At 38.5% G+C, this 27,350-nt stretch overlaps 1 protein-coding gene across 1 annotated transcript in view; it reads right to left on the reverse strand.

Moving 5' to 3' along the window:
- lmbrd1 (LMBR1 domain containing 1) overlaps nucleotides 1-27,350 on the reverse strand; it is a 51,300-nt gene that overhangs the window by 2,206 nt on the left and 21,744 nt on the right. The window contains exons 7-14 of the mRNA XM_070916349.1: nucleotides 24,812-24,885; nucleotides 16,564-16,689; nucleotides 15,574-15,726; nucleotides 12,416-12,480; nucleotides 12,168-12,270; nucleotides 9,899-10,003; nucleotides 9,662-9,811; nucleotides 8,731-8,812 (exon numbers count right to left, since the gene is read on the reverse strand). Coding sequence (XP_070772450.1) covers nucleotides 8,731-8,812; nucleotides 9,662-9,811; nucleotides 9,899-10,003; nucleotides 12,168-12,270; nucleotides 12,416-12,480; nucleotides 15,574-15,726; nucleotides 16,564-16,689; nucleotides 24,812-24,885 — 858 coding nt within the window. The remainder of the gene's footprint in view (nucleotides 1-8,730; nucleotides 8,813-9,661; nucleotides 9,812-9,898; nucleotides 10,004-12,167; nucleotides 12,271-12,415; nucleotides 12,481-15,573; nucleotides 15,727-16,563; nucleotides 16,690-24,811; nucleotides 24,886-27,350) is intronic.

A 27,350-nucleotide genomic window follows, 5' to 3' on the forward strand; every position in this document is an offset into this window, starting at 1 on the left:
GGGTTATGCATGTAGCCCAGATTCTCTGATGAGGTAAAGGGGATGCATCATTTGCTTCATTTGGTCTCCAGATTATTATGTGAAGTGGCAAATTTCAAATGACTTTCAAATAAAATTCACGACATACGTATACCCAAATGATCACTGTCCTTCAATATGGTCTAAAATAGATCCTATCGTTATAAATGTTTGGTTAATATGGACTTCAAAATATGTGGAAGATATCTCATTGGCCCTTCTATTTCCTAACAATGGATATATTCTGAAATGGATCTGTTTGCATGTGCCTTTGATATCCTACAACAAAGTGCAGCCTTGGTCATGAGTAAACCAGTTGAGAGAGCGTCTCTGTTTACCTGTGAAGTCCTTGGCATGCAGTAGATGGAGGAGTCCACTAACAAAAAGTATGAAAAGCTTTCCTCGCCAGCTAACCTGATTTACCAAGCAGCAGCTTTCTTACTTATTTAACCCCTTGTTTTTGATGATAACACAAAGTATTACATGTGAATGCGAGCCTGAGTGTATGTAAATTATAAAAAAATCCCAAATGAAATGAGTTAAAGGTTAAACGATATAAAGAAGTAATCCATTTAATGAACCTGACACTGATTTCTATTGTAGCCATTTTCTTGGAGCACCTTTCAAACTGGCCTCGTTAGAGGAAAGCAAAACTCGACTCTGTAGTGTTCCTCAAAGTGACATTTTATTGCTACGACTAAGGACATGAATCATGAATATAAACGGATCAAAAACCAAAAGAAATTGAGGAAAGAGACTCACTTATTGCTCATAAAATCCAATTGCTGTCTTTGCCAGTGGAGCGGCTCTGTGCTTTATGCTGGTGACATCACCTTTGAGTCTCAGCTCTCCAGCTTCTGACAGAACTGATAGTGCTATTGATCTGCCTGGCGTAGAAGGCAGGAATAATATAAGAATTCTTAAGCTGAGTCATTCCCCTTTGTGTGCATGAATGGGTATTGGCAGGCATGGGAAATGCTGGTGACGTCAAATGCGGAAAGTGCCAATGATGTGCGTGCAGTGTCTGGGTCTCTCTTCAGTGCTCCAATTGTTTTTTTGTGTGTGGATACACAGGGAGAAAGGGAAGATGGGGGGAAAAAAAATGCTTCCCTTCAGATCACATGTATTAATTAGCTTAGCCATGTACAATGAAGCAATAGGAAGAAAGATATTTCAATATACTCCTAATCAGACATGTATAATTTCAACAGAGCAAGGCAAAAGAGAAAGTCGACAAAGCTGCAGTGAAGACCAAACACACTGTCTGGCTATGTCAGAGAGCCATCTGGAGCATTAACGCTAACCCTGCTGAGCTGCTCCTATCACACTGTTTCTTACACAGCTCTTCACACTGACTTGAACCCCATGAACAGTGCAGGTCCACAGCAATATCTTAGTGTGGTTTAGAATTTGTTCATTAAAGCCAGTGTTTTCAAAAAGCGTCCTCCTCTAAGAGTGTTGAATAAAATTTTTTTTTTTTAAAAAGACCCAGGTCTGTGCTGTTTCATTTATAGCAAAGATTAGATGGCGCAGACGCATGGGAGCTCTGAAAGTGTCCCAACAATCGGCTTGTGCTTCAGATCAACAGATAATAGAAGAAACAAGTCTATCTTCATCCCCGCGACCCGACTCTTTTTCCTCCAGTACCTCAGCCATCTGTAGCTCTCCAGCTGCTCACCTGAATCGCAGGGCTCCGAGTGGGCCCTACAGATGGTTCACAACAGTGGTCTGCCTAAATATATTATCATGTACACCACTGACCCACTTCACCTTGAAATCATTACCGTACTCTGATAAGAGCATGGGGCAGTGTGTGAGTGCAGGTAATTTCACCTTGACTCATGATACCCGGGTGAGTGCTGCCCTGTGTAGCATGATGCATTATGTATAACTTTCATCTCTGCGCTCGAACACAAACACATGCATAAAACCCTGAACACACACACACACACACACACACACACACACACACACACACACACACACACACACACACACACACTGTGTTCTTTGGGAAAGCCTCTCTGTCAGCAAGCACTCGTGTTCCTACACTGTATGCTTTTACTTTCTCTCCATCTAAAAAGCAACGGAGCACTTTCATTCCAATGTCCTTTGAGGATGCTGATGTTCCTTCAACAGAACTATTTTGAAATCTCTGGCTTCTCATATTAGTGTTGTAGATTAATGTTCACCAAAAGCATCTTTTCGCTGTGCAAAATCTTTTTTATCTTTTTCCACTTCAGAAAATCCATTTGAGCAGACCTCCAGATGCCGAAACAAAAGACATTCTATGTAGAAGTAACCTTACCTAAACCACTCATTACACCAAGTTCGGCTATTTACAACATGGGTCTAGTTTCACTACTACTATGATTAAAATACTCACCAAGGTAATTTTTGAGATCAGGGGGATGCAGCTCCTTTAGAAGTAGTAGACATCACACTTCTTGTTAACAACACTCTCATTATTTGGAGAATAGTTTCAGGAGTCCTGATGGATGTGCATCTAATATTCACTCTCCTTTTAGCTGTTTTTTGGTCTCCACCAACTCCTGAGGGAAATGGCGGGCTCTTTAGCTGTTAAATGCCCCACTATTTGCTGTTTGGTGCTGGGCAGGTGGTGTACAGTGGATCTATCAGAGCTTTTTTACTGCAAAAAAAGGTGCCTTAAAAAAAATATTGATTAGAGCAGCTTTAAGCAAAGAGTATCATTTTAATTAGACTTCTTTAAAGCCCAATCTTGATCAGAAAGTGTTAATAGTCGAGGAACAATACCAAGCAAACAGATGTTCTTTAAAACTGCATTTTCCTTTAAAAGGTAAGGGGTGTCTGTGGATTTCAAGATGGACATGTTTCTTTCAAGAGAATAACTTTTGACTGACATATTCCATTGTACCGCAAATTGATGATGATCCCCTTGATGCAAAGAAAATTACTATTAATTTGTGTTGGGGTTGAGGGAGTCTCCTGTTGAAAATTGCTTGGGCACCTGACATCTCAGAGGCAACACATAAAATTACGACCATCTTCCCCCTGAAGCTCTTTAAAACAATGCGGTGGAAACCGGCAAGTTGCTAGGAAACAGACAGCAGTCCATAGTGTGAAAACACTCCTCTGTATTAGAAGTTTCATCACTGGTATTCAAAGAAGAAATAATGTGATATGTCTTCCAAGGTAAAAAGTGGACTTCAGCTCATGGTTTAAAATTCATCTTAAACTGCCAGCAAGACATTTAGAATGAGGCGGGCATGAGGGGTCTTGTACCATAATATTTATAATTTTGCCTCTGACAGTGTCGACCTTAACGGTGAAAAGAAAACAAGAAAATCATCAGCAGAAAAGCTGGAGCAATGACCCAGAGGGCGTTTATTGGTAAATTGAGGTACTGTGTCAAAAACAAAACCTGGGGTTCGATTTATTGATATTAAGTGTGAAATAAACTTTCCTTGCTGGAGGAGAGTTTTTGAGCTGCCTTTCCATAAGAAATGATTTTGTTGACATACTTAGGTTTTGTATTATGCCATTACTGTACTCACACAGCACAGGGTTTTTCAGAGATGCTTTGGTTTTGGGAAGAAATTGAGTGTTGTGGACAGAACGTCATTAAAATCATTGGTTAGACTGTCAAGGGCACTAATGTAACCAATAATGGGTATTGCAGATTTGATGATGGAGGTGTTAACATGACCGCAATAAACAACAGCGGAGACAGTTAATTTGGGTGAGGGAGTGATCATTAGAAATGGACATAAATCTGTGATGGAAGTGGTCATAATGAAATAAAATCAAATGCATCAATAAGTGAGATGAAGGCCTATTTAAATGGGTCTGATGGATTATTAACATCTTCTACAATTGTCAGTCAGCAAAAGAAAAGAAAAACATAAGATGTAGATCATCATATCATCCACGAGGGCGGGAAGTACAACTACATAAAAAACCTCTTTTCTGACAAGGGCAGATGGTAGATGTAGATGAACTTAGATACAAGTCAGAGTTTATGATCAAAGCGACTCACCCACCACAAGTAGCACCATGAGCTTCATGGTGGTGAGAACCATTTAAAAAGGCAGCCTCGTCTGATGCTGAGAATCCCTTCATGAAGTCATAAAAAAATAAAATTATATATTAAGAACTTTAAAATAAAGTGGTGTCATATACTAAAACCAAACTTGGAGAGATTTAGTGCTGCAAGGGTTCAAGTTTGTGTCAATGGCTTGAGAGAGATTGAGTATGGATATAAAATGGACTAAGATGAAATGTATAATAAACAGCGGCCAATATAAGGAGGAAAGCAGCATCACTACTGTGAGGAGGTCCAGAGAACAGAACTTCCAATAATGCACAAAAACAGCATGAACGTTTCAAGGTTCAGGTTGTCTGGGGCCTTGGCAACTAACTCCTGAGGATTCATGTCCATTATGCTGAGTAAATGAGAAATGGTGTGGTAATGACCATAATGACCAGTAATGAGTACCTGCTCACCAAGATGTTAGTGTCATTACACCACGGAGATCAACTGGCCAATCCGTCACCAGCTTGGACTCCTACCCACTTTTGCCTTAGCTGTCTTTTGATCCAGTGTCACACTAAAGGCTATTACAAAGTGACGCCCTTCCAGAGCCTGTCCAAAATGTGATGCCATTTTCTAGCACAGTTTATTCCCATTCCCATTTCTCACATCCACAACAAGGAGCCTGAAATTTTGAGAATATGCCAATGTCAACTCATATCCATGTTTGTGAATCTCTTGGTCATGCTACAGTAACATTTCTTTTCTCCCAGGAGACATTGCATGAAGAATACTATTTCTATGTTTACAAAGCATACAGATATAATATGCTGCCTGGTCTAATGCTGTGCTCTGGATTTGATAAAAAAAAATAAAAACAATATTTGAATACCAATATATACAGACCATGCCAACATTATGTAACAGATGTCTACAAAATAAGGGTTAGGGTTAGAGTGTAGGTATAGTAGTGTACAGTATGTGTACAGTAACAGTATGTGTACATATGGTACACATTCTTCTATATATTGTGTTTTCAATACATAAAACAATGTTTTCCCATTTACTAGCAGCAGATCTTCCTCAGTTTTTGTCCTGGGTCTATTTAATCATCATGACTTTTCAGATAGTTCTTCAGATTGACCCTCTAGCAAAGGACAGGGATTGCAGTGCAAACACAGATTAGTGAAGTACATTTAGATGAGCTGGTTGGTTGACTGACTGGCCATTTAGTCCTCTATGCCAATCCCTCTCTCTGACCTTTTCACTGCTACAGATATTTTTCCTTTGGGAAAAAGCTGTTTTCTTAAATTGGGAAAGATAGAGTCCCACACAAATTAAATCTGTCCAGAGTATATCAGTCGATAAGCTTTTGATTGTATTCCCTCTCAGTCGCATGTGTTGTCTCTGCTTGACACTTCCTCCTCCTCGTGGTAGGTATCACAACGGCTGTTATGAAAGCAGGAGCCACTTCCAAGATGGCCAAATAAGGACCAATTCCCCTAAACTGGTCAAAAGAGGGAGTAGAAATACTGCTGGCCATTGTCCTAGTGACTCTGGCACCACGACTCCTTTATTATAACAGTGCTGAAGAGTGCCAAAACGTTGGTGTAAATTAACACATCCGACAAGCCTCTGACATGTGCCCTCAGTAATTAACACTACTTGGGCAAAAACTGATTTCTGTTCTTACCCCCTGAGGGTCCTGTGGTGACCAGGAACACATTTGATTTTATTGCACTTCCTTAATCCATCTTAATTTCAACAGCTATCTTTAACTCCTCTTCTAGTCAGATACAGCACAGCTTCCAGGCTGCAATAAACAACACGATAAAGGGCTGCAGGATCGCAGCTGAATCAGAGTCAGGAAACAAATTATTTGTTTGAGGAAAACAACCAAACAAAGAAAAGCTAATTAATTTCCACAATTCTGTCTGAACAGTCGTGTAAACAGGAGTATTAAGGGGGATTGTCAGTTTATGTAATTATTATTTATGTATGTTGGCAGTATTGGCATTATTGTCACGTGTAAACATAGTTGTATTAATTGAATGAAACCTTATTAATCACGTACAGTCGATGTTATGAAAGGAAACCAAACTAAAACATCATGTTCATTGTAATTTATTTTTATGTCATTTTAAATGTTAGTTGAAACTGATGTAATTGCACAGGTGGCTGGATCGTTGTGTTTTGATATAAAATTGGTTCTCATTATGCAGTATGTGGATAACATAGTGACAAATTAGCACCTCCTTGTTGTATAACCCTGATATAGCCACCAACCATTAACCATAGCCACCAACCATTAACCAAACCCACAGCTGAAAGCCCAAACAAATACCCAAATCACTTCTTGTTCTTTCTTGATTCAGTTTGTAGTTTAGCTAATCACTCTCAAGATATTCCTATTTAGACGAGCAAGGTCCCACTCAGGTCACTTCATCTGTCAATCATGTCAAAGTGTTTGCCAACCACAGGTGTCATTTCACTGGAGAGACTGGCTCCTCTTTCTGCAATGATTGTACTCGGCAAGAAAGGTTCACTTTTCAACAGAAAAATCACAGCAAAATTTCTCTTAAATCAACAAAAGTATAAGCCTATAACAACCTTTTCTCTCACAAGCAAAACAATCAGTATTCTGATTAGAAAGGATGGATGGATAGATCTTTTATTATGTCTTCAATTTGGTCTATGTTTTACTTTACCACATTCATTGCACTGGCACTTCTAACAAAAGCAAATGCAATGGTCACTGATGGACTGATATTTTGTAACCTGTTGGTGTAATTTCTGTGATTGATTTACAGTACAGCATAATGTTTTAACAGATTAAACTCTACATCTAAGAAATACTAAACGCAAGAAATGTTTCCAGTTCCTCTGGACTGGAGACAGTGATTATATCCTGTGTGGTCCATTGTGTGTCTGCAATTGAAACTCTTGACACAAACTGTCCATAAACGATATTATAACTTCCTCCTGCGGTGGTTCTAGGAGACGCTCGTATGAGAAAACACTGCTTCAATGAGACATACAGTACAGGGCCACATTTTCAGCAGGAAGTACCTTGTGCCTCATAACTAATGGTGTGTCATAGAGTGTGGCTTTGAATATGCATCGCTGTGCTCTGAATTGAGGCAAATGGTAGACTCCTTGCAATCTATCCCATATGACAATTTTTCAACCTTCAAGAAAATGCAGTAGTATCTATTTATCTCCACATCTACTACCAACAGTGTGCCATCTCTTTCACCAGTATAACTGCAATACTATACATAATAATACGACAACGAGCAGCAGCAACATCTTTGATGAAGTCCACAGTGATTCAACATCAACTTTACAGGTTATTCAAGACAGCTATCAGTTAATTAATTTGGCCGAAGCCTATTTGCTACAATGTGTAAAACACTGTTTATCCTGCTCACAGGAGAACCTAAATGTATGTGTCTACACATCCGATTATTGTAAACAAATAATATCTTGCCTTTGATCTCTGCACTTACTCTCCTGCCTCTGCTTTATCTTTCTATTTTCTGCCTGTCTTACCCTGTCTCGATGCATTTTCAGTAAACTCAGATAAAGTGAAAATTATTCATGAAAACCAAGTCAATAATGGCTATCTCTAACATCTTTGCTGTATTCGGGCATACACTTCATCGTCATTTCAAACTTTCCTTCCACAACAGGTCCAAACTCACATGCCACTCTTAATGGGAGGCACTATAGTGAATTTCTTTCCAAGAACTGACATACTGTAGGGAACTCTTCAGATAACATGGTCTTAACATGCAACCCAAAGATGCAATAAATAATACAATTGACAATTTGGCTACAGACGTAAATAAAACTCCTCACGCAACAAATATATTAAGGTCACATTCACACTAGAGAGAAAAGGGGTGGCTGTGGCTCAGCAGGTCCACTGATCGCAGGGTTAGCGGTTCGATCCCTGGTTTTTAGATGTCAAAGCTGAACAAGACACTGAATCTATGATTATAATCATTTAAGACTGGCACATTCAAATGATAAATTCAAGAGAAACACTAATAGCACCCACACTAATAGACTAAGTTTTAGTCTAACAGTCAGTCTGAATGTAAAAGTGGAGATAACTGGAATGAGGTAAACCAAAGAATGTATGTTCATGATCTTGTTTGTTTCCTTTAAACCTTTGTACATCTATTTAACAATAATTTAATTATTTTATAGGTCTTCAGTGAGATAGAGATAAAGATAGACATCTATCCATCTATATAGATAGATAGACTTTATCTGGCTTTATAACCAAATATGACAAGTGCATCATATCTGCTCCACCACCAACAAGAGCCCATTTCGGCAAATGAATAAATTATCGCGACAAAGCTCATTGGTACGATGTACATTCACACATTTGTGTGTTCATGGCTGATTTACTGTAATAAGTGTTGGCATGGAGACGGCAAAAGGCCATGGACTGCATTACTAAATGTTTGTCCTTTTTATTATTATTCCCTCCCTAGTGAATAATGAATGGTGATAAAAATTACTGAGCAGTGTTTTACACGACATGGCCGGGTCGTACCCTGTCCTTCCTTTCTTCTAGTATAGACTCGACTTGTGAGGAATAAATCTTTGATGTGTTGCAAGTTCTTCCAACATCTCACTATTGGACCAGCGCTACCTTACTGTGCTAGCAGAGATGACAGACTTACCCTCAGGCGCGTCAGCATCACAGATCCTCGTAGTGCCAAAAGTAGCATTCCCAGATGTAGGACCTGCTGAGGGCATCTGACTCTGATCACAAAACACAAGAGGCACGTATCTGTTTAGCAAAGAAACAACACAAACTTCTTCATGCGGTACAAACAGGCCGTAGCTTGAGTAGGACAACCATAAAACCATAATACATACATATACATTGCTATTGTATATATTTTTTACTTTTATTTTTTCACTTAAATATTGTAAATGTGTATATTTTTATTTTCTATTTCTTATTTTTTATATTTTGTACATACTTTTTTTCTAATTAATGCTACTTTCTACTCTTGAATGGGAGCATCGGTACTGTACAACTGGTATAAATGACACTGAGAGACAATGTATTCAAATACTGTAGGTGAAAAGACAGCAGCAGAAAGGAAAAAGGCATGTTTACCCTGTGAGTCATAGAGAGCTGGTTTCAAAAAGGCTATTTTCTCTCATTTAAAAACAGGATGTTTCAGCAAAAGAAACACCGTGGCTCATTTTAATTATGTTGTTTATAAGATTTTTTGAGAGGAAGCATAGACACATGGGTCTATCTAAACTACATGCACACACCCACACAGAGAAAGAGAGAGAGAGAGCAGAGCTACATCACATCACACAGAGGGTAGACTGTCAAACAACAGATCCACACACAATAATAGCCGCATAGTCTAATACAGATAGACAGAAACCAAAAAGAACAAGAGTCTAAAAGCCCCGCTACCAGCCCGTAGAGACCATGCTGCTGCTGCCTACACCCAGCTGGACGAAAGTGGTTTGAACCCACTGACTGACCGACACTGCCATCGTTAGAGCCCCATCCTCAGAGCTAGCTCTCATCAGCGAGACTAAAAAACTAGAAATACACGGACATGTACAAACATTTTTCCTCACCTGTACAAGATATTTCTGGCTGCCATACATGACATATTGTGGTGCTAGGCTGTAGATCATGTAGCTGGTGTGAAGGACAATCAAGAGAAGAATCATACAGAGGAAGAGGAGAGCCTGGGGGCGAGTTCTCTTGGGTCTTATTTTGTACAGCTGAAAAAAGAAGAAAACTGTTAATGTGCAATTAATAGTGTATTTGCACAGTTTTTAAGGTAACATAGAAATAGGGCCTTTGCTTACCCTTATCCAGAAGAACCAGATGCCCATGTTGCGAATGCCAGCCATGGATGTGACTACAAAGTACATGGTGATGACTGTGATCAGGATATAATCCAATGGGAAAACCTGTGATACCAAGGACAGAGGTCAGCTACATCTCTCACATGCACATATAAAGCCATTATTGCTTTCAGAGCCAAACATTCAGGCAGGCTGCCTCTCAAGAATGCATGGAGCTGCTAATGAGCAACTATCATCAATACCACTTAGTCTAGTCCAATTAATCTACAGCACATCTGAGATGGTCAATGTGCAGTCAGACATTGTCAACACTGTTGACCACCAACTGTATTCCCAACCTTTTCCTATTAATCAGTAAATATATTTTTTACAGGTGTAGTCTAGACATAAAAGCACAGTGCATAAAACATATATATTTATCGATTATGTCCTGTAACCTGAAATGTTCGGATTTAACCACAAACCTAATCCCTATATAGTATCCCGTTCTTGGTATGTGGGATTTAATTCCTTAAATACCAAAGTCATACTTGTAAACACTGGCCTTAGACATTTAATCAATGCCACTATCTATGAAGCAATTCTTTAATGGTCTGAGCTGTCAGTCATTTTTTTCTCTAAATTCTGCTGTAGAATACTAAGTTTAACTGAGGATATTCAGTTCAGTGTCCAGACCGGTGATGACTTGGAGGAAAGAAGCAATGGTAGTGATTTAATGTTCTGTCAAAATTAAAATAAGCTTTGGTCATTTAACCACATTGCTAATACTGTAAAAACATGTAGGTTTTCAGAATCCACAGGTATACTGCTGCACAAAAATAAAAATGCTTATAGATGGTTATTTTTTGCCAGTCTATAACTCATGACTTTGGACAATATTACAAAGATTCTGGTTATAGGTACATTTTTCCATTTTGAATCTGACTTCGAGATTGCTAAATATCCAGATTTGTTAAGTTCAAGTATACAATCAAACCCTGGCTACAACACTGACCTCTAGACTTTTTAGAAACAAATGAACAGTATTTGATTATTTAAATGGCACTAACACAAGACAACAGGCTAGAAAATAAATAAATTATGATTCTTTAAACAGTATCTAAGTCATTTTTTTGGATTGCAAAAGGCAGTTCCATGAAATAAAACATTAGCTAAATCATTTAATGACATTTTGCCATTGATCATTTGTAATATTTTATTACCTGTGAACAGCATAATGCAAATGGATAATGAACAGTTTATTTTGTACCTTTTATACACTACATTTTACTTCCTGTAATTCCAAATGTGGTTCACAGAGAGATGTATATAATGGAACATGATTGAATGCACAAAGTGAATCCTGTAGAGCGTATAGTGGTTTTAAATTTGTTTGAAAAAGTTCAATCATGCAGTAATCCCCCCTAAAACTAAGTATAAAAACCACCATTTGATTGGGTATGCGGACAGCCTGGTGTTGAGCATAGCATATGATAATCATTATCATTTAAAAGGTAGTAGGCAAGGCTGTATTAGACTGTATTGTACTGAAGGATTTTCCTTACTTTGTCCACCTTTTGTAGATTTCACTTGTCCCCATTTTTCGAGATTACCAGGTTTTGCACAATTTATTGAATAATAATCTTTGCGTCATTGTGCATGTCCTTGTAAAAGAGTGGTTTCAGAATTAGATCAACAGCTGGTTCATAAAAAACAGTTGTACCAGCTATACAACACATACTTTTGCAAGACTGTAGCAACTATCCTTCATCCCTGCCATTTAACATCTATTGTGCTCTTACATCTGTGATAACTATGCTTGTCATATTGGAATTTCTCTCAGCCCTGCTCCCTTGGAGAATTTCATTATTTTGAAGTTACTACAGAATGCAAAATGCACTTGTGAGAATGATTCATATGGGTGTAAAAGTTCCCTTTTTGAAGTTTTGTTATCTTATGGCCTTTGGTAAAATATAAGCTGTGCCCATCGGACCGTATCTAAAAGTAACAAACCGCTAATTGACATTTAAGGCAATATGACTCATTTAGCGTATGTAGCTGCTTTTGTAGTTGAGATTTTGTTATTTCAAAGTTCACCAGCAGTATACTGAAGCACAAACACAAACAAGTTTTAAACAGTATTACAAGTGCATTAAGAAAAGCCAAGAATAAAGCTTTTAAATTATGCTTCATTTAGGGTATTGACGACGGAAACTAGAAAATATGGCTTTAAGCATACCTTAATTGAGGATAATCATCTTTTTACCATGAGAGATGAGAGGATACTCACGGGTTGTAAGGCTAATAGAAGTTCATTTAGGGGATTGGTTAGGTTGGTGCCAAAGACTATGAACCCAGAGCTGACACCAGCAGAGTGGAGAGCTTTATCCAAACTGAAAAACACAGAAAAAAATTCAATATATGCATACATCTCCAGCATTACACATTTGAAAATATAATCAAAGGAAACAATTACACAGTCCATTTTCCATTTGTAAGCTGTGTTAAGAATTATGGTGTTGACATATCATGACTTACTTTGAAATGAACAGGGCAACAGTGAACAGCAGTGCAACCAGGATAAAGAAAATGCCCAACACTATCTGCAGAAAACAACAAAATTAACACAATACATTACATGTACCCACAACCAAATGAGAGTTCTGCGCTCATGCACCCCATGACTAAACCCCCAATAAGGTTTGTTTTCAAAGGCATCAACTGGGTCAGCAAATATAACCTTTCTGTCATGTCTTTTGTCAAGGAGAGGCCATATGGCTTGGCCAGCCACAGTTTGGCACTGTTGCCTAAGGTGACAGGGGGAAGCAATGGCACGGCCCAGACAGAGCAGGGAGGTTGCAACCAGGGAGGCAAAAGGTGGGCAGCAGCCAAAAAGGCAATAAACCCTTTCAAGGCAATAACCCTATCAACTGATCACCTTCAAGGGGGGCTTTAAAACTAAAATATCTTGTACCAGCCATAGTGATGAAAAAAGCAGACAAATTATATGGTACAATTAAAATATATGATGTTCCAGTCATGTATAGCACAATGTTGGAAGAAAATGACCATCAGTTACCAAGCTCATCACACAACTGGCCGTGTCTCTGGATAAAAGTAGAAAAATGTGTATTAATTTTCTCACTCCAGCATGCTAGGACCTCTGACATATCCATGTCAATCCCTGGACGCAAACAACTATGAGAAAATAAAGTCATTTACATCATAAAAACACAATCATTCAACCAAATTAGCTATGACAAAACATTGCTTGGTGTAATTTCTCAGTGACTGTAGCAGAGCATCAATTACAATCAAGAAACTGCTAATCATCACATTTGTTGTCATTATTGTTGATATCACCTTGATATGAACAACAATTCAAAAAGTTAGGTGGCCAGACAGAGGAAAAATACAGCCATTCAAATGTGTTAATAAAAAAAGACATTGCGTATATTTGTTATAGACACAGTTATTGGCTATTATAAAGTAAACTAACTAACACTAAAGAGGAAGCTATTATATATACAAGCTTTTAAATCATGAAAAGATGGGATTTATTTTCATATCTTAAATGAAAAGCTGGCATACTTCTTTTTCTTAACAAAGAGAATGGCTGTGGATTATAAATTACTTATCTAAGCAGCTCTGCTTGAAAAACTGCTTCTGTACCTTTGTTTTGTGATCAAAAACAGAGAAATTATTTTGTGAGGTCAAAGCACTTTTTAACAGAAGATGTCCCACATGTTCAATAAGTCATTTTCGCTTACCACACGGGTTGATATAAAAAAAAAAACAGCATGTGTTTGAGAAACAGTGGTGCAACTGCTCTGGAGAAATCCCAATCATTTGGCTTATCACTCTACACCAGTGCCAGAGTATACAGTAAATAAATCTCCCAACTCATTACTGTTTCAATTTGAGTCTGGGGACTGTCATTAGCAGCAACCCCCTCGGTTAAAGACAAACTGTTACAGACAGTGGTTTAAAATGTTTGTGCATGCCTGCAGTGCAGTAAAATACTGGAAAATAGATAGCAGTGGGAAAGTAAAATGTGAACTAGGCAAATGATGTTGGAACTCGTCCTGTCCTTAACACAGAAAATGTGATTAAATCTGTGGAACCTATTTTGACTGTGCATCGCCATTGCTATATTGTGTACGGACCAACAAGAAAGGCATGTAAAGCATGCATGCTATTATGTTCACATCCATGCGCACTATGCACCTAGATGTGCATGAGGGTTGGGTAAAGTAAAATATGAATAGGAAGGTGTGGAGATTACTCTTTATTACTCTTCTCATACCCGTTCAAGAAAATTAAAAATAATACTGTTGTCTGTAAGGTGCAAAGAGGTAAGTTATATATGATACCCAGGATATGTGCCTAAGGGTTACCAAATCTGTAGACAACAATAAAATCAGTACAAGTAAAAACGTTTTTGATTATTTAAGGTTTAGGAAAATAACATAAAAATGACCCACCACCATCACATTTAACCACTTTATTTATTCAAACTGGTTTGTTTCTTTTTGCTGTTTTTATGGTCTTATTTTTTAACAATGTTATTATTATTGTGAAGCACTTTTTAACCTTGCTCTGTAAATGGTGCAATACGAAATCAACTTACTTACTTACTACACCAGAATAATTACAGCCATGATTCTATTATTCTAAGCCATACTGATGTCGGCAGCCTCTGGGCTTTCTCAAATTCAAATAAAGTATTTTTTGGAAATTAAAAATGCAATGCTGTTTATTCCAAACCGACTACAAAGACGCTAATGATCATGGCTGTTGCACGCTGGTAAGCAAGTGGTTTGGGATAAGGATATAGGAAGTTGTTAGGATTGGTTGGAATAGGCAGCCTTGAGGGATTTTGGTTGGTTGTTATGGTTATTTTGGTGCCGGTTGTGTATGATTTAGTCAAGGTACAAACTGGTTCAGAATCACACTGCGCTTTACAAATCTCTCCATAATTCTCATCAGTGCATCATCTTTGCCTGGACTAGGCCAGTGGAAGTGTTGGTACCAAAATATCCAAAGGTAGTGATGTTTTTTTAAGTCTTAAACAAGTGGTGTTATAACCCCACTCCTTCCCCAACCCTTTGGGAAAATTTGAATATGGGAACTGAACAACAATATTAAAATTGCATATATGAGGTCCAGGTATTGGTTGCCAACCCAAAAAAGTAAAATCAAAGAGAAGTTTGTGGTTGCTTTGGTTTATCCCCAGGGATCCATGAGATCCTGCCTGAGAAATGCGAGACTCCCTGAGAGACTTCAGAGTAAATTAGGTGAAGAGACTACCCATGGGAATCATGTAAATATGCAGTTGTGTAAAGTAGAACTAAAAGTAAATCTAGAGCAGTCCAGATTAGAACTTGAGCACAAAGAACAGTTAGGGAGGAAGATGTTGAAGCCGGCGAAAATGAACAAAGGCATGATGCTCGGCCAAACAAGAATTTTTAAATTACATTACCTATTAAGTAAAGAAACACGAAATTAGTTGTGGTATATTATGCAGCTCTAACCTTCCTCTGCTGAAGGCCAGAACACATAATGCTAAATAATGATGTTTGTAATATCCCATCCAATATAGACGTTGAAAGTATTTGCCTTTGTATACAATACAGTCATATCGGACATATAATTTACTTGCATGAATGGGAGCCAATTCCATAATACAGACTCACCTTGAAAGGTCTGAGAGCACTGCCCACTTTAGTGCAGCAGTTCCTCTCTGCAATTTCCAGGTGTCTCCCCCTGCGCTGGAGGACCTGCAGTTTGCCCTCCAGCTCCTGCAGGTTGTGTCTGTCCCTTGAGGAAAGGGGACGTCCATCTTTACACTGGCGAGAAGACAAACAGACAACCAAATAAACCAATAACTACACATATGGATGTATGCTCACTTATGGACATGCAGTATTTAAAGTAAACTGCACAAATCATGGAAAAATGTACCCAGTGATTCCCAAAAATATCCATCAACAAAAATAACTTTAAAACTTTAACATTTAAAAACATATGCAACGATCCCTTTGGATAAATACATTATTATGTCAGTGGGTGCATATGTGAAGCATTAAAACATCTTAAGATTCAAGTATAATTTATCTGCCAATAATCAGTAGTGTGTGTTCTATGTTGCACTTTAGTTTTCCTTGTTATCTACTGTGTATGTAATCTTTAATGCAGCCACACCTGGTTTTCAGTTAATCTAATCTATGCAGGGGACAGAGGAGGAATGACGAATGCACTTGGTCATTCGTGTTCAACTTCATGTTGACACTGGCAACTAATAGATGTCTTAACGTCTTTCCCTGTTTGTGCTGCCTGCATTCCAGGTGTGTGAATAATAAGGAGGATGCCAACTATCCATAACTGCATTCTAAAACAGAGAGGCACTGCAGAAAGATAAGGAGGAGGGACTGATCAGCTGGAGGCTATGCATGTGCACCTTTCAATGAATCCATGATTATACACTCATTATTACATTATACACTCAGATTATATTGAAGTGTAAAAAAGAAACAAGCTTTGTAATATTTTTTATTTACATAATTGTGGTTCATGTAATTATCTATGTCTTCTCATTTCTAGGTTTTGTTTCCTGAAGTTATTCCATGACTTGGTGATAAAATGAATGTCTTTAAGTCACATATTGTGCCAGTGGTGAGACCAACCTTGGATTTCAGCTTTTCTATCTGATGCTCAACATCATCAATGTCCTCTGTGTTCTCCAGGCGTTCATACACCACACTCCGTGTGCCTTTTATCAGATTCAAAGGCAGTACAGACATACCGTATGCCTGAAAGACAGAGCAAACCTACCATTATGATACCACATTATTGTCAGAGTGGGATGCCACATATGGCACGTGCATCCACCCACACATACCCACGCCTGCCTGATGACAAACCCATCACAATGTGGAATATGACAACAGTCAAATGAGGGTAAGTAAACACACACACAGCAAATCATATAGTTCCTGGCCTCCCAGGCTATTTCATTTTTGGTGGAGGAAAAAAGATTAAAATGGTGGAATCTATAATTGTGCTGAGGTTTATTGGTGAATTTGCTGCAACCATTTTGTGTGGATATCACTATCTTATATCACTCTGATGCAATTTACAGCTTAACAGTGCCCCCATGTGACAGCACTATCCTCTATCCAGGATTTGATGAAATTTTTATGAGTAGAATTTTAGGGAGAAAAATCTGGGTTAGAGGAGGGGGCATGGAGGTGCCATCAGTGTTGAATGACATGAATTTAAATGAAAAATCAACTTTTCTTTTCTATTAGAAGTACATACAATGTCTAAAATAATAAACAATGGTGCGCACGCACACACACACACACACACACACACACACACACACACACACACACACACACACACACACACACACACACACACACACACACACACACACACACACACACACAGTGACAGCAAAGAGAGAGATAGAATATCTGCACAAATATTTTCAGCTATCAGTGGGCATCAATCTCCTGAAGGGACATTTTGAACTTTAATTAAAAATGAGGGACATCTCTAATACCAGGAAACAGACTAATCAATACAAATGAAAATAACAGCAACGGGCCGATGCTTTCTCGGTCCCCCGTGCCATCTTGCTTTAACCAACTTGGAGGAGTGCCATGTTATGGGTTCATAATAAAACAAAGGGGCCTTCTGTGCAAAGATACTTTCAGCCCCGTCTTCAGATGCTGCCCTCTTTCTTCTACTTTTCAAGTGTGGAAATGTCAGTGCCTGTATTTTTCTAAAACAACTTTTACTAGTTTCTGAGTGTTAGGTAGTGTTAAGAGAGTCGCATGGGATACTAAGTCAGGCTAGACTATTATTAGTCTCTGCTGTGGATCTCTGCTACGGGCGAATGTCGCCTCCTGCAATGAATCATGGAGCTCTTAAGGCCGGAGCATGTCCCGAATATCAAACACACTCATAAAAGGAAAACTTGTCCCAGATCCCCAGAGAAACATTTCCCTTCCCCTGAAATGTGCAACTGCATGGGAGAAATATAAAAGGGAAAAAAAGGTGAGGTGTCCCCTCTGCTGGAGTTTACATTTTTAGTTCACACATAATCATGCATGCTCATTAAAGTTATTTTAAAACCCTCTGTGGTCAATAATAACCAGAAATAGCTCGGAGCAGGGTGGACGAGAGTGTGTGTGTGTGACTCTATGTGTGTTAGTTAGTGGCTGAAATCATTCAGAGAGAGTCATGTGACTGCTGAGTGGAGAGAAGAGGGAGAGCTTGGTGGACACAGGCCTCCTACACAAGCCTCCTCTTTGTTGCTCTTTCTACTTGTGACGGAGGAGCCAAAAGGGAGGAGGGAGGGGATTGTATCTATACTAATGGACAACTGAAGAGATGATCATCAATTGTTGCCCCTGCTAATATAGCATGTGTTTTACATTAGGAACTAAAATGTAATAGAAAATAGACTAAACTCTGCACCCTTCAGTGCATTTTCTGTATGTTGGTACATTTGCACATTTGATGAAAGGCCACCGCTCAGCTCTGTCTGGTCACATTTTGGGGAGGTGAACGAACAACTAGGCCTAAAGCCATGATGAATGTGATGTTAATGGGCAAAAGCCATACTTCATCTTGATTTTGTTTAGTTTATTTGATCAGTGGTGACAAGTGCACATTGAAAACCATTCCTTTCCTCTATGGTCAAGCTCATTGAATCTTGAAATGACATGAGGTACACTGTTCCAATAGTGCTTTACAGTTTATTATGGATTCATTTGGTTCTTGTCTCACAGAGATTGGGACCTCACTCCAAAATATTGACTGCATGTCACCCAAAGTGTGAGGTACTGCATAAAAACAATATGACAGGAGTAGATGTTAAAGCTTGAGAGTGTTTGGGACCGCTAAGAATATTGAGGGGCTAGGTGTATGACTGCTTGCTTGTTAAAAGCTTCCTGTTGTTTGACATCACACACGGTTCTCGTGGTCCCAAGCTGAAACAACTCCTCCACAGCAGTCAACCATGATCGTCAAAGCAAATCACTTTTAGGTCAAGCATCAACTGACTCCATTGATTCAAGAGTTGATTGGCAGTTTGGCATTACAGCCTAATGTTATATCCTCTTTGTTCTGTGCTCAAATATTAGCTGTTTTTTATGATATGTCAGACCGGGTTTTTGTGAAGGTTCTTTTTAGTACAAGTATTACTCTGGACAATTCAGATAGATTTATGTCCATTCTACCACTGCATGACTATAGTTAATCATTTAATTTTGTTAACTGAAGAAAATGTCCACATGGCTTACTGTCAAGAGTCCCACCTAAGTAATAAGGATAATTTAAAATTAAAAAGTGACTGGGGTGGTCAGGTATTTCATCCCTCTATACATGCAGGAGTAGAGAGTTTGCTTCCTTAATTCTGAAGGCCTTGACTGTTATTATAATGGAGGTCGGGACTGACAAAGTGGTAGAATTAAGGGGCCACTCCATGGTGACACACTTGTATTTAAATATTTAAGTACTACTTAAATATACTGTATTTAAATATTTAGTTTGGGCAAATCACAAAATGGGACACAGCGACACAGCCTGGTCAGCCTTTACTGGTCTCCACATGGGGGCTCTATCGAAAAACTATGTATCCATGAGATAGAGTATATACTGTATGTTAAATAAATTAGCCTTGAGAATTAATTTGTTTTCACATCTGAACATGCCCTCCACAGGCTGATCTATTGCATCCATATATATGTTCACCAATAGTTCAGGTCAAGTAGTGTAGAGCTCATTCAATATTCCACAAAATAGTTCAAATAAAGTATAGCTTGAAGTGATACCCCAGATGTTTCTCTCCAAGCCGTGAAAGACTGCTAAGGCTATGACCAGCTTTACACTGTAATTTTCTAAACATTTAAAGAAAAGGGCACAACACCAAAACCTTGAACAACAATTAAATAAGCTACAGTTTGTTGCCTGCACTTTACATAGTCTGACACTTTAAATGGATACCTCTTTCTAGCTCAAAGACGGCTAAGAAATGTATTCTCTTTATGAAACATCACATGTATGAATTTATTAATAAGCTGAGCAAATATTTGGCTAATTTAGGGAAAAGGCAGCCTGCCCCAGTCATTACAGATGAATTGGATATTATATTAAAGACATTAACATATCATTTCAGGTGTTTTATTCTTTGTACAAAGCTGTGTCAAACTTTCAATGTGATTCTTTAATACAAAAATTCCTATCAGTTGTTAATCTTCCTCAAGCATTGCAGGAACAGAAAGACAAGTTCAACAAACCTACTAAGCAAGAACACATTACAGTGCAATCGATGACTGGAAAATAATGAGGTCACTGGGCCTGACTCCTACCTTTAATAAATCTTTTCAGAGCCTTCTACCTGACCCCTTATTTAAACGCTGTATGCCTCCTTTGAATCTGGCAGCTGGACCTCATTCTGATTGCCATAAAGTTTATACCAAAATCTGCCTCTGAGTCCCTGCAGAGCAGCTTTTCACTAGTCTAGTGGCCATCTTTCCAAATTTAACCTGAGGGACACGTTTATTAAGTGAATTTTTCTTATATGGCTCTCTGTGTGACTTGGTCCTCAGACAGGGCTTGAAGTTTCCCGCAGCTGCAGCTGTACCCAGTTCAGTCTGGTCATAGAGAGATTAGGCACACATAATCTCTCTATGAGGGGTATGAAGGCTGGTTCTCACCAACAAAAATTACCCTTTATGCTGATGGCATCATGCTTTTTTAAGGTAAACCTTTGGTATCAGCTGATTGAGTGTTATTAAATCCCTGCAGTTTTTATGTTACAGCATTCATTTGCAGTGTATTTATCTTTGTCTCATCACTGATTAGATAATGCATGGGCAGGAGGCTTTAGGAAAGCTCTGACTAGTGATGTGTGAAAATATTTTTTTTTAATGGAGGCCTGCAATATTTGACATCAATGGCCTAAATGAGAATATTTGAAAATGTATGACTGACTATCCGACTCATGTGTTCCTGCAGTATCCTCCAAGCTGCTGTGCAACAAAGCTCAGTTTCTGCTGTGTTTTGATCTGAGGCTGCTGGACGTCATTTGCTGTTGTTAAGTTTTAAGACGATAGCAACATATGTAGTAATAAAAATAAGGAATAATCTTGGGGAGAATGCATGCAGACTTTACTGTTAGATGATTTGACAGTAGCCAATGGAGAAACAAGCGCACACTGTTATCATTTGCCCTATGTTGACTCTTTGGCACAATAGTATTTCTCATGCTTAAAATGATTTTGAGAGGTAGAGGTAAATAAATAGTTTTATGAATCGTATTTTTGCCTGAGGTTGTGCGTGAATCAACCATTGGTCCTTTGAATGGACAGCAACCTCCCCCTTCTACAAAAAGAAATCCATCAAGCAGCACAGTTATGCTGTGGACAACTGACTCTTCTGGGCTGCCTCCAACATTTGGAGTGTTTTTGTGAGTTTCAAGACATTGTCACAAGTTTGACCTATCACCTCTTGTTTAATTAGAATAATTGCAAGTAAGTCTACTTCGAGGTTAAAGGGCTATTACAGTCAATTGTGTCCTTATGGTAAAGCAATTTCCAATGCTAATGTTTGATTAAAAAAAAGAAACACTTGAAAAAGGGATGCATGAGGGTGCACCCTAATGCACCTGTGTTTATGAATCTTTAACTTAAATGTGTAGAGTCCCGATCAAGTCGTTGTGGCCCAGATCCGAGTCCTTTAATGTAGAGTCAGAACCGATACATATATTTACCTATATGTTGATTAAATATGTATCTGACAGATTTAAATAACAGCTGTAGCCTACTTAATCTGACACACCGTATTTTACTTGATCCAAATACTGGTGGTCCTGGTTCAAAAATATTAAATCATTGCTATGACAAAATGCAACAACTTCTAAACTTCAAACTTTAGTTAAAAAGTAAAGAGTGGGAATCAAATATACATTACATAATCAAATTTAAATATAAAATATAAAACAAGCATCAAAGGACTGGAGAATCCTAAAGTAAGTGTAAGTGACACCCTTCTGATTCACTCAGAGACCCCATCTTCCCAGGTCAATCTCAGGGCCTGTGATTAGATTAGATCAGTAGACATTAATCTTCCCAACTTTAGTTCAGCATCAGCATCTTATGGATGGCAATTTAAGAGCAAGAGAAAGGTAGGTCCACAGGAGACAGAGCCATGAGAGTCATAAGTCAATATGCGAGCCAAGCTTTTAAATGAAGCCAAAGGACTTCACATGATGCATGAGCTTTGAGATCAACCTGATTGGTCTCATGTCATCACTGCTGGGCACAATCAAACAGAGTGGAAGATAATATAGAGAGGAATATGCATGTGCAAACATTCCAGGTAATGTGGAAGACATTCACTATAATTATAGATTTGCATTATTGAATAAAATCCTGACCATTAAAAAGTGACTACTTGAGTATATAGTGACAATGACTTTGATCAAAATCCAATGCAAAGCTAGTCAGCTATTTGAAATGAACTTGCTGAGTTTTCTTGGTACAATGTCTTACTTCAACTATACACAAAAGGGCAGCCGAGCCCAAGAGAAAATTCTTTTCAGAGAGGAAAATACAGATATCTAAATAGTTGACATTCGAGTAATTTAGTAGGATGACAAGTACACCTATAGTATGTTAGTAATATACAATGGAAAAATTAATTAATTTAATTTAACTGAACATAAAGTAATATTCTCATCTAAGGTTGAGCTCTATTTGATATCCAGTCAACAAAAAAGCTAAATGTATCTGAGGAGGCTGGTCCATCGAGGCAGAGGAGGCTGCTCCTCATCTACTTTTGAAAGGCAAGAGGGAGATCAAAATATATTTTTTTTAAAAAAGAGTAACTGGTTGAAATAAACTATTACCAAATCTCAGTCTCATTTAAAAAAAAAATCTTACTTTTCATTCCAATCCATTGTTGAAATTCTGATTAAAATGCTTCAACAGCGACAGCTGAGGGGAAAGAGCAGTCTGTGTGAAGTGGTGGTGGGGGGCAGAGGAGGATGGCCTCCTGCCGTCCTCCTTAGGGCAGGATCTCTTCTATCAATTTAATGTACTTCATTTTTTTTTCATGCTCATCTGTTATTGGCCAAAACACATAAAATGATAATCCAATGGAGGATGTCCTCCCTAACCAATCAACAACTAGAATACAATCGTGGTTTAGGTTTAGGCACTGTACCATTAGTTGTGAATTTACTCTTACATTTTTACCAAAAGAAACATTTTGCATTTAAACTGTTAAAAGCATTGGTTTAGTTAAGCAGAGAAATGGACAGACAGACACCAAATCTAGTCAAATCAGATGACACTATTTGCTTATGGAGGATACATCTGTTTAATATAAATGTCACTGCACCAGAGAAAGTGCCAAAAAAAGACCAAAAAAGCAGTAAAACTTTGTATCAATTTTAAGTGCACTAGGCTGCAGTGTTATATATTGTTTACATCACAGAGTTTGCATTAAGCGTAGATGGCTAGTTCTGCTCAAAGTGTAGTGATAAATTAGTCCAGGAGTCATGGACAACATTTCCACTGCTTATGGAAGCCATCACTTAGATTCCATTAAGTTAATCAGGCTTAATAGTAACACATAGTAAAGAATGATAAATCACAAAGCTCTTTGCAAATATGGGTAGGTTGCCACCAAGAAGTTTTACTGCTTATAGATGGAGACAGGAAAGAGTAAATAAAGTAGATTTCTGCTTTTGTGTCTGTGAGAATAAATGAGGGATGGCACCTGCTGTTGCAGCCCAAAGGCCTGATTTCTTTGATTGACTTCATCAAAACAACGAACATCAAAAACAAAGACACACTAGGAGTTTTGATTTCCAAAGGGCATTCACAGAGTCAATAGCAACATGGGGTCAGGGCAAATCTTAACACATTTCCATCCTCTAAATGTACTAGGTAATTATCCAATCTTTAGAGAACTGTGAGAAGCAAAGTGGGAGAACAGTGGATAAAATTCAAGCTGAGACGGATTACATATCCTTAAGGGAGTTCTACAACTTACTTGGTTGTGTATTATTCATTAAGACCTCCACATTCAATTGTTGTGTAATTTCTCAAATAGGACTCTTTGAACTCAACAGAAACTGGATAGATTGGGGTTGGCTGTCACTTTTGCTGTCACTCTCTGGGTTGATACCCGAGTAGTTTTTTTTTTCAGTGTTACTCCTACCCTGACACCAGCGCCACCACCTCCAGGGAATATTCACAGTCTAGTTACCAAGATAACAGCTATGAAAAATGGACAGCATTAACAAGTGTTACAGCACAGTCAATTTTTCTGATCCAGGAAAAAATGAAAAACTGCAGAATGCTGAGGGAATCAAAATATAGGCATATATTAATGGACACTGAGGTAGATCTATATATAGAAATAGGCAGCAGATAAGTGGTGGATAAGCCGGTGAAGGGTGCACATACATCATGCAAAAGTCTCGGGTGCTGAGGTGAAAGACAGCAGTCTGAGAAATCTGAGCAATTGAATGCCAGAGCTCTAAAATCACAAGGCATTACTAATACTGAAAGGCCACTCCATCACTATGTACATCTCAACCAAAAAGATGGGAAACTATTTGTACACAAAAAAAAAACGTTAATAACTGCAGCTCAAATAACATTTTACAAAAACATTCATTATCAACCATGACATAAATCTGCAGAGGAAGATTATTCTATTTAGTCTTTCTTCATGTCTCAAAACATTTTATGTCAGATGGCTCAATATGCACAGGTCCTATTAAGCTACAGGCCTGGAAAGATTTGGAAATGATCCCACTGGATGATTTGCCTTAATTACTGTGCTGATATAGCTCCACTGAACACATAAAACAACATTAACCACTTGTCTCAGGTCCCACCTTACCGTGTATGTGATCACTGCCAACATGCCAATCAAGGTCAAGGAGCTGATGGAGAAAGACAGAGCAGGTAGACCATCTGCAGGTGGAAAGACAGGAAAGCCATTAGAGATTTGACCTTGGCCTCGGACAGAAATATCAATGGACTCTTTGCCACATGTGTAAACTATCAAGAGCCTAGTTCCTTGTGTGCACTTTGATGGTATTTAAGTCAGCCGTTTGTTTTTCAAACTCAACACTTACAGCTGAAATGTTTCCAGCACTCAAACCCTACTGCAGCGACTGTATGGACTGACTTACACTGCATCTGCATTTCTTTTAATTTTTTAAGATGCTTCTAAAATGTCATTGCGGCAATCTCATGAAGACTGTTTGACGTAACTTAGTTTGTTCTAAACCTGTGCAGTGCATATAATTCAAAAAGAGCAGGAGTGCTGTGTTTCTTTGTGAGACACAAATTACTTTAATGGACAAAGCTAAAACTGATGTTGTCAAACTGAGGCTGGTACAAAGGCAGGAACTGGATGGAAAAAATATATTAGCAAGCTAATGTTAGCTACTGTCACTGCTACTCACCCTCTTCACTGGGTGTGATCAATGGGGTTTGATGTGCTACTTAGAGGCAATTCTGATGAAGTAAATAGTGAACGTTTTCACCAGTTTATATTATAAACAGGTTTAAAAAAATGTCTAGAGGAGTCTGAATTATCCTGAGTAACTGGGACATTGTTTCTGAAAATAAATATTATGAGTGAGTTTTTAGGGAGGCACTCAACTGATTGTGCAAATAAGGTCAGTTTACTCTTCATGTGGAGTACTACTCAGCGTGTGAAAACAGTTGCATGTCTTCTATTGCTCTAAAGAAGCTTTGTCAACCTTAATAATATCATAGTGATGTTATTAGGGCTATCCCAGCCTGGGCTTGGAGACTATAATAGAAAGCCTGCATTATAAACTGAGAATACAATTTGAAAAAAGTGGGAATTTACCAGGTAAGTAGGGTCTGCCAAGATGCTTTTGGGGCATTATGGAAAACATCATGGAAAACATCATAGGATCAAGCATTTTGGAGCTTGAACCATACGAGGGACTAAAAGTCAGGGTATCTTGGTATCTGCTGCTTTCATTTTGGTTATTCTTTTTAATCTGCCTTTTGTGAGTCTCCTTATGGACATGCAATGATAAATTGCTGGAGTACCTCTTTAAAATATATCATAAAGATATCACAAAACCTGTGTAAAGATGGTAATGATACCACATGGCTAGATACCAGGAAAGTACGTGAAAAATTAGTTTTGTGACCCTTTCAATGTCTTGAACGTAATTAGGGAGCCCCAGGAATTGTTGACAGAAAAATGCATCACCTCTAACAGAATAAGTGTCCAGTTGAAAGAAATTTTAAAACGGATAGTTTTGACGCACACATGATTCAATGAACATAGCTGATCTTTGACTACAAGGATGCGTCTCTGTGCTAAAGATTCAGGGAAAAGGTTTCCTTGAAGGCAGTTGGAAAAGGATGTTATTCACAAGGACAAGGACAATGCATCATGTTGTTATTCTGATGTTCTTAGATTTTAAATCTGCTTTTAATGAATGCACTGTGGCAAAGCCTTCCTCTGGAGACACATCTGGTCACCATTTTTTGTCATTTCATACACTGATCACGATCTCCTTTTAAACAGCTGGATCTTTCAATGTATGTTGGCTGAGTTGATGTGTGTCACCTTTGATTGAGGCAGAAAGGGGACCACCCATCAGGCAAGGGCAACAGTAGGTGTCACACCAGCTGTCAGAGCTGGAGTTAGAAGACAGGGATTGATGAAGAGACTGATTGCCTTTCTCCCCTGTCAAGAACCCACCTGTTATAGGGTTCCATGTAAAAAGCTACACAGTTGTCCCTTTATTGATATCCCACATCCTCTCAGCAGCAACTTCATAGTGCCCAGCCCACCTGTCAGCATGGGCATAGGTGGCTCTCTGTGTGCCTTTCTCCTTGACAGTGGCATTTGATTGGGAATATTAAGTCTGTATTCAGGGCATGTATAATTTGTCCTGTTTATAACATTTATCACTTTCTTTTAGAGGCATTTCACAAGCAGCAGGACAAAGAGGTGGAAAATGGATATAAATTATATGCCTGCTCCCTATTGTATTGTATGCAAAAAGAAAACTTTGAAGTCTGACAGCTGGGCTGAACATTAACATTTGAATACATGTTTCCTATTCCCGGGTGTTTCATTGGGATTTACTGCCTTTGTTTAGTGGTGAGCTTGGTAAAATAGACAATAGCTCCATGTTCTGCACGGAGAACATTCTGCTCATGAACTCGACACAAAGCAGAGGATAGATGCTTGCTGCCACTCTTCTGGGTTTCTTGAGCAGATTTTCCGGGGATTAAACAGAGGGAATATTGTCTATTATCGGTGGTGCTTCCACATCTGTACAGCTTCGATTCCAACAGCAATGGAATGAGGTAGCTCTTATCTCCCCCTGCATATAGCCCTTCAGGCTTGTGTACATGCATGAGACTTGTAAGGAGAG

Source organism: Enoplosus armatus, chromosome 12 (genome assembly GCF_043641665.1).
Source record: "Enoplosus armatus isolate fEnoArm2 chromosome 12, fEnoArm2.hap1, whole genome shotgun sequence".
Classification (NCBI taxonomy): domain Eukaryota; kingdom Metazoa; phylum Chordata; class Actinopteri; order Centrarchiformes; family Enoplosidae; genus Enoplosus; species Enoplosus armatus.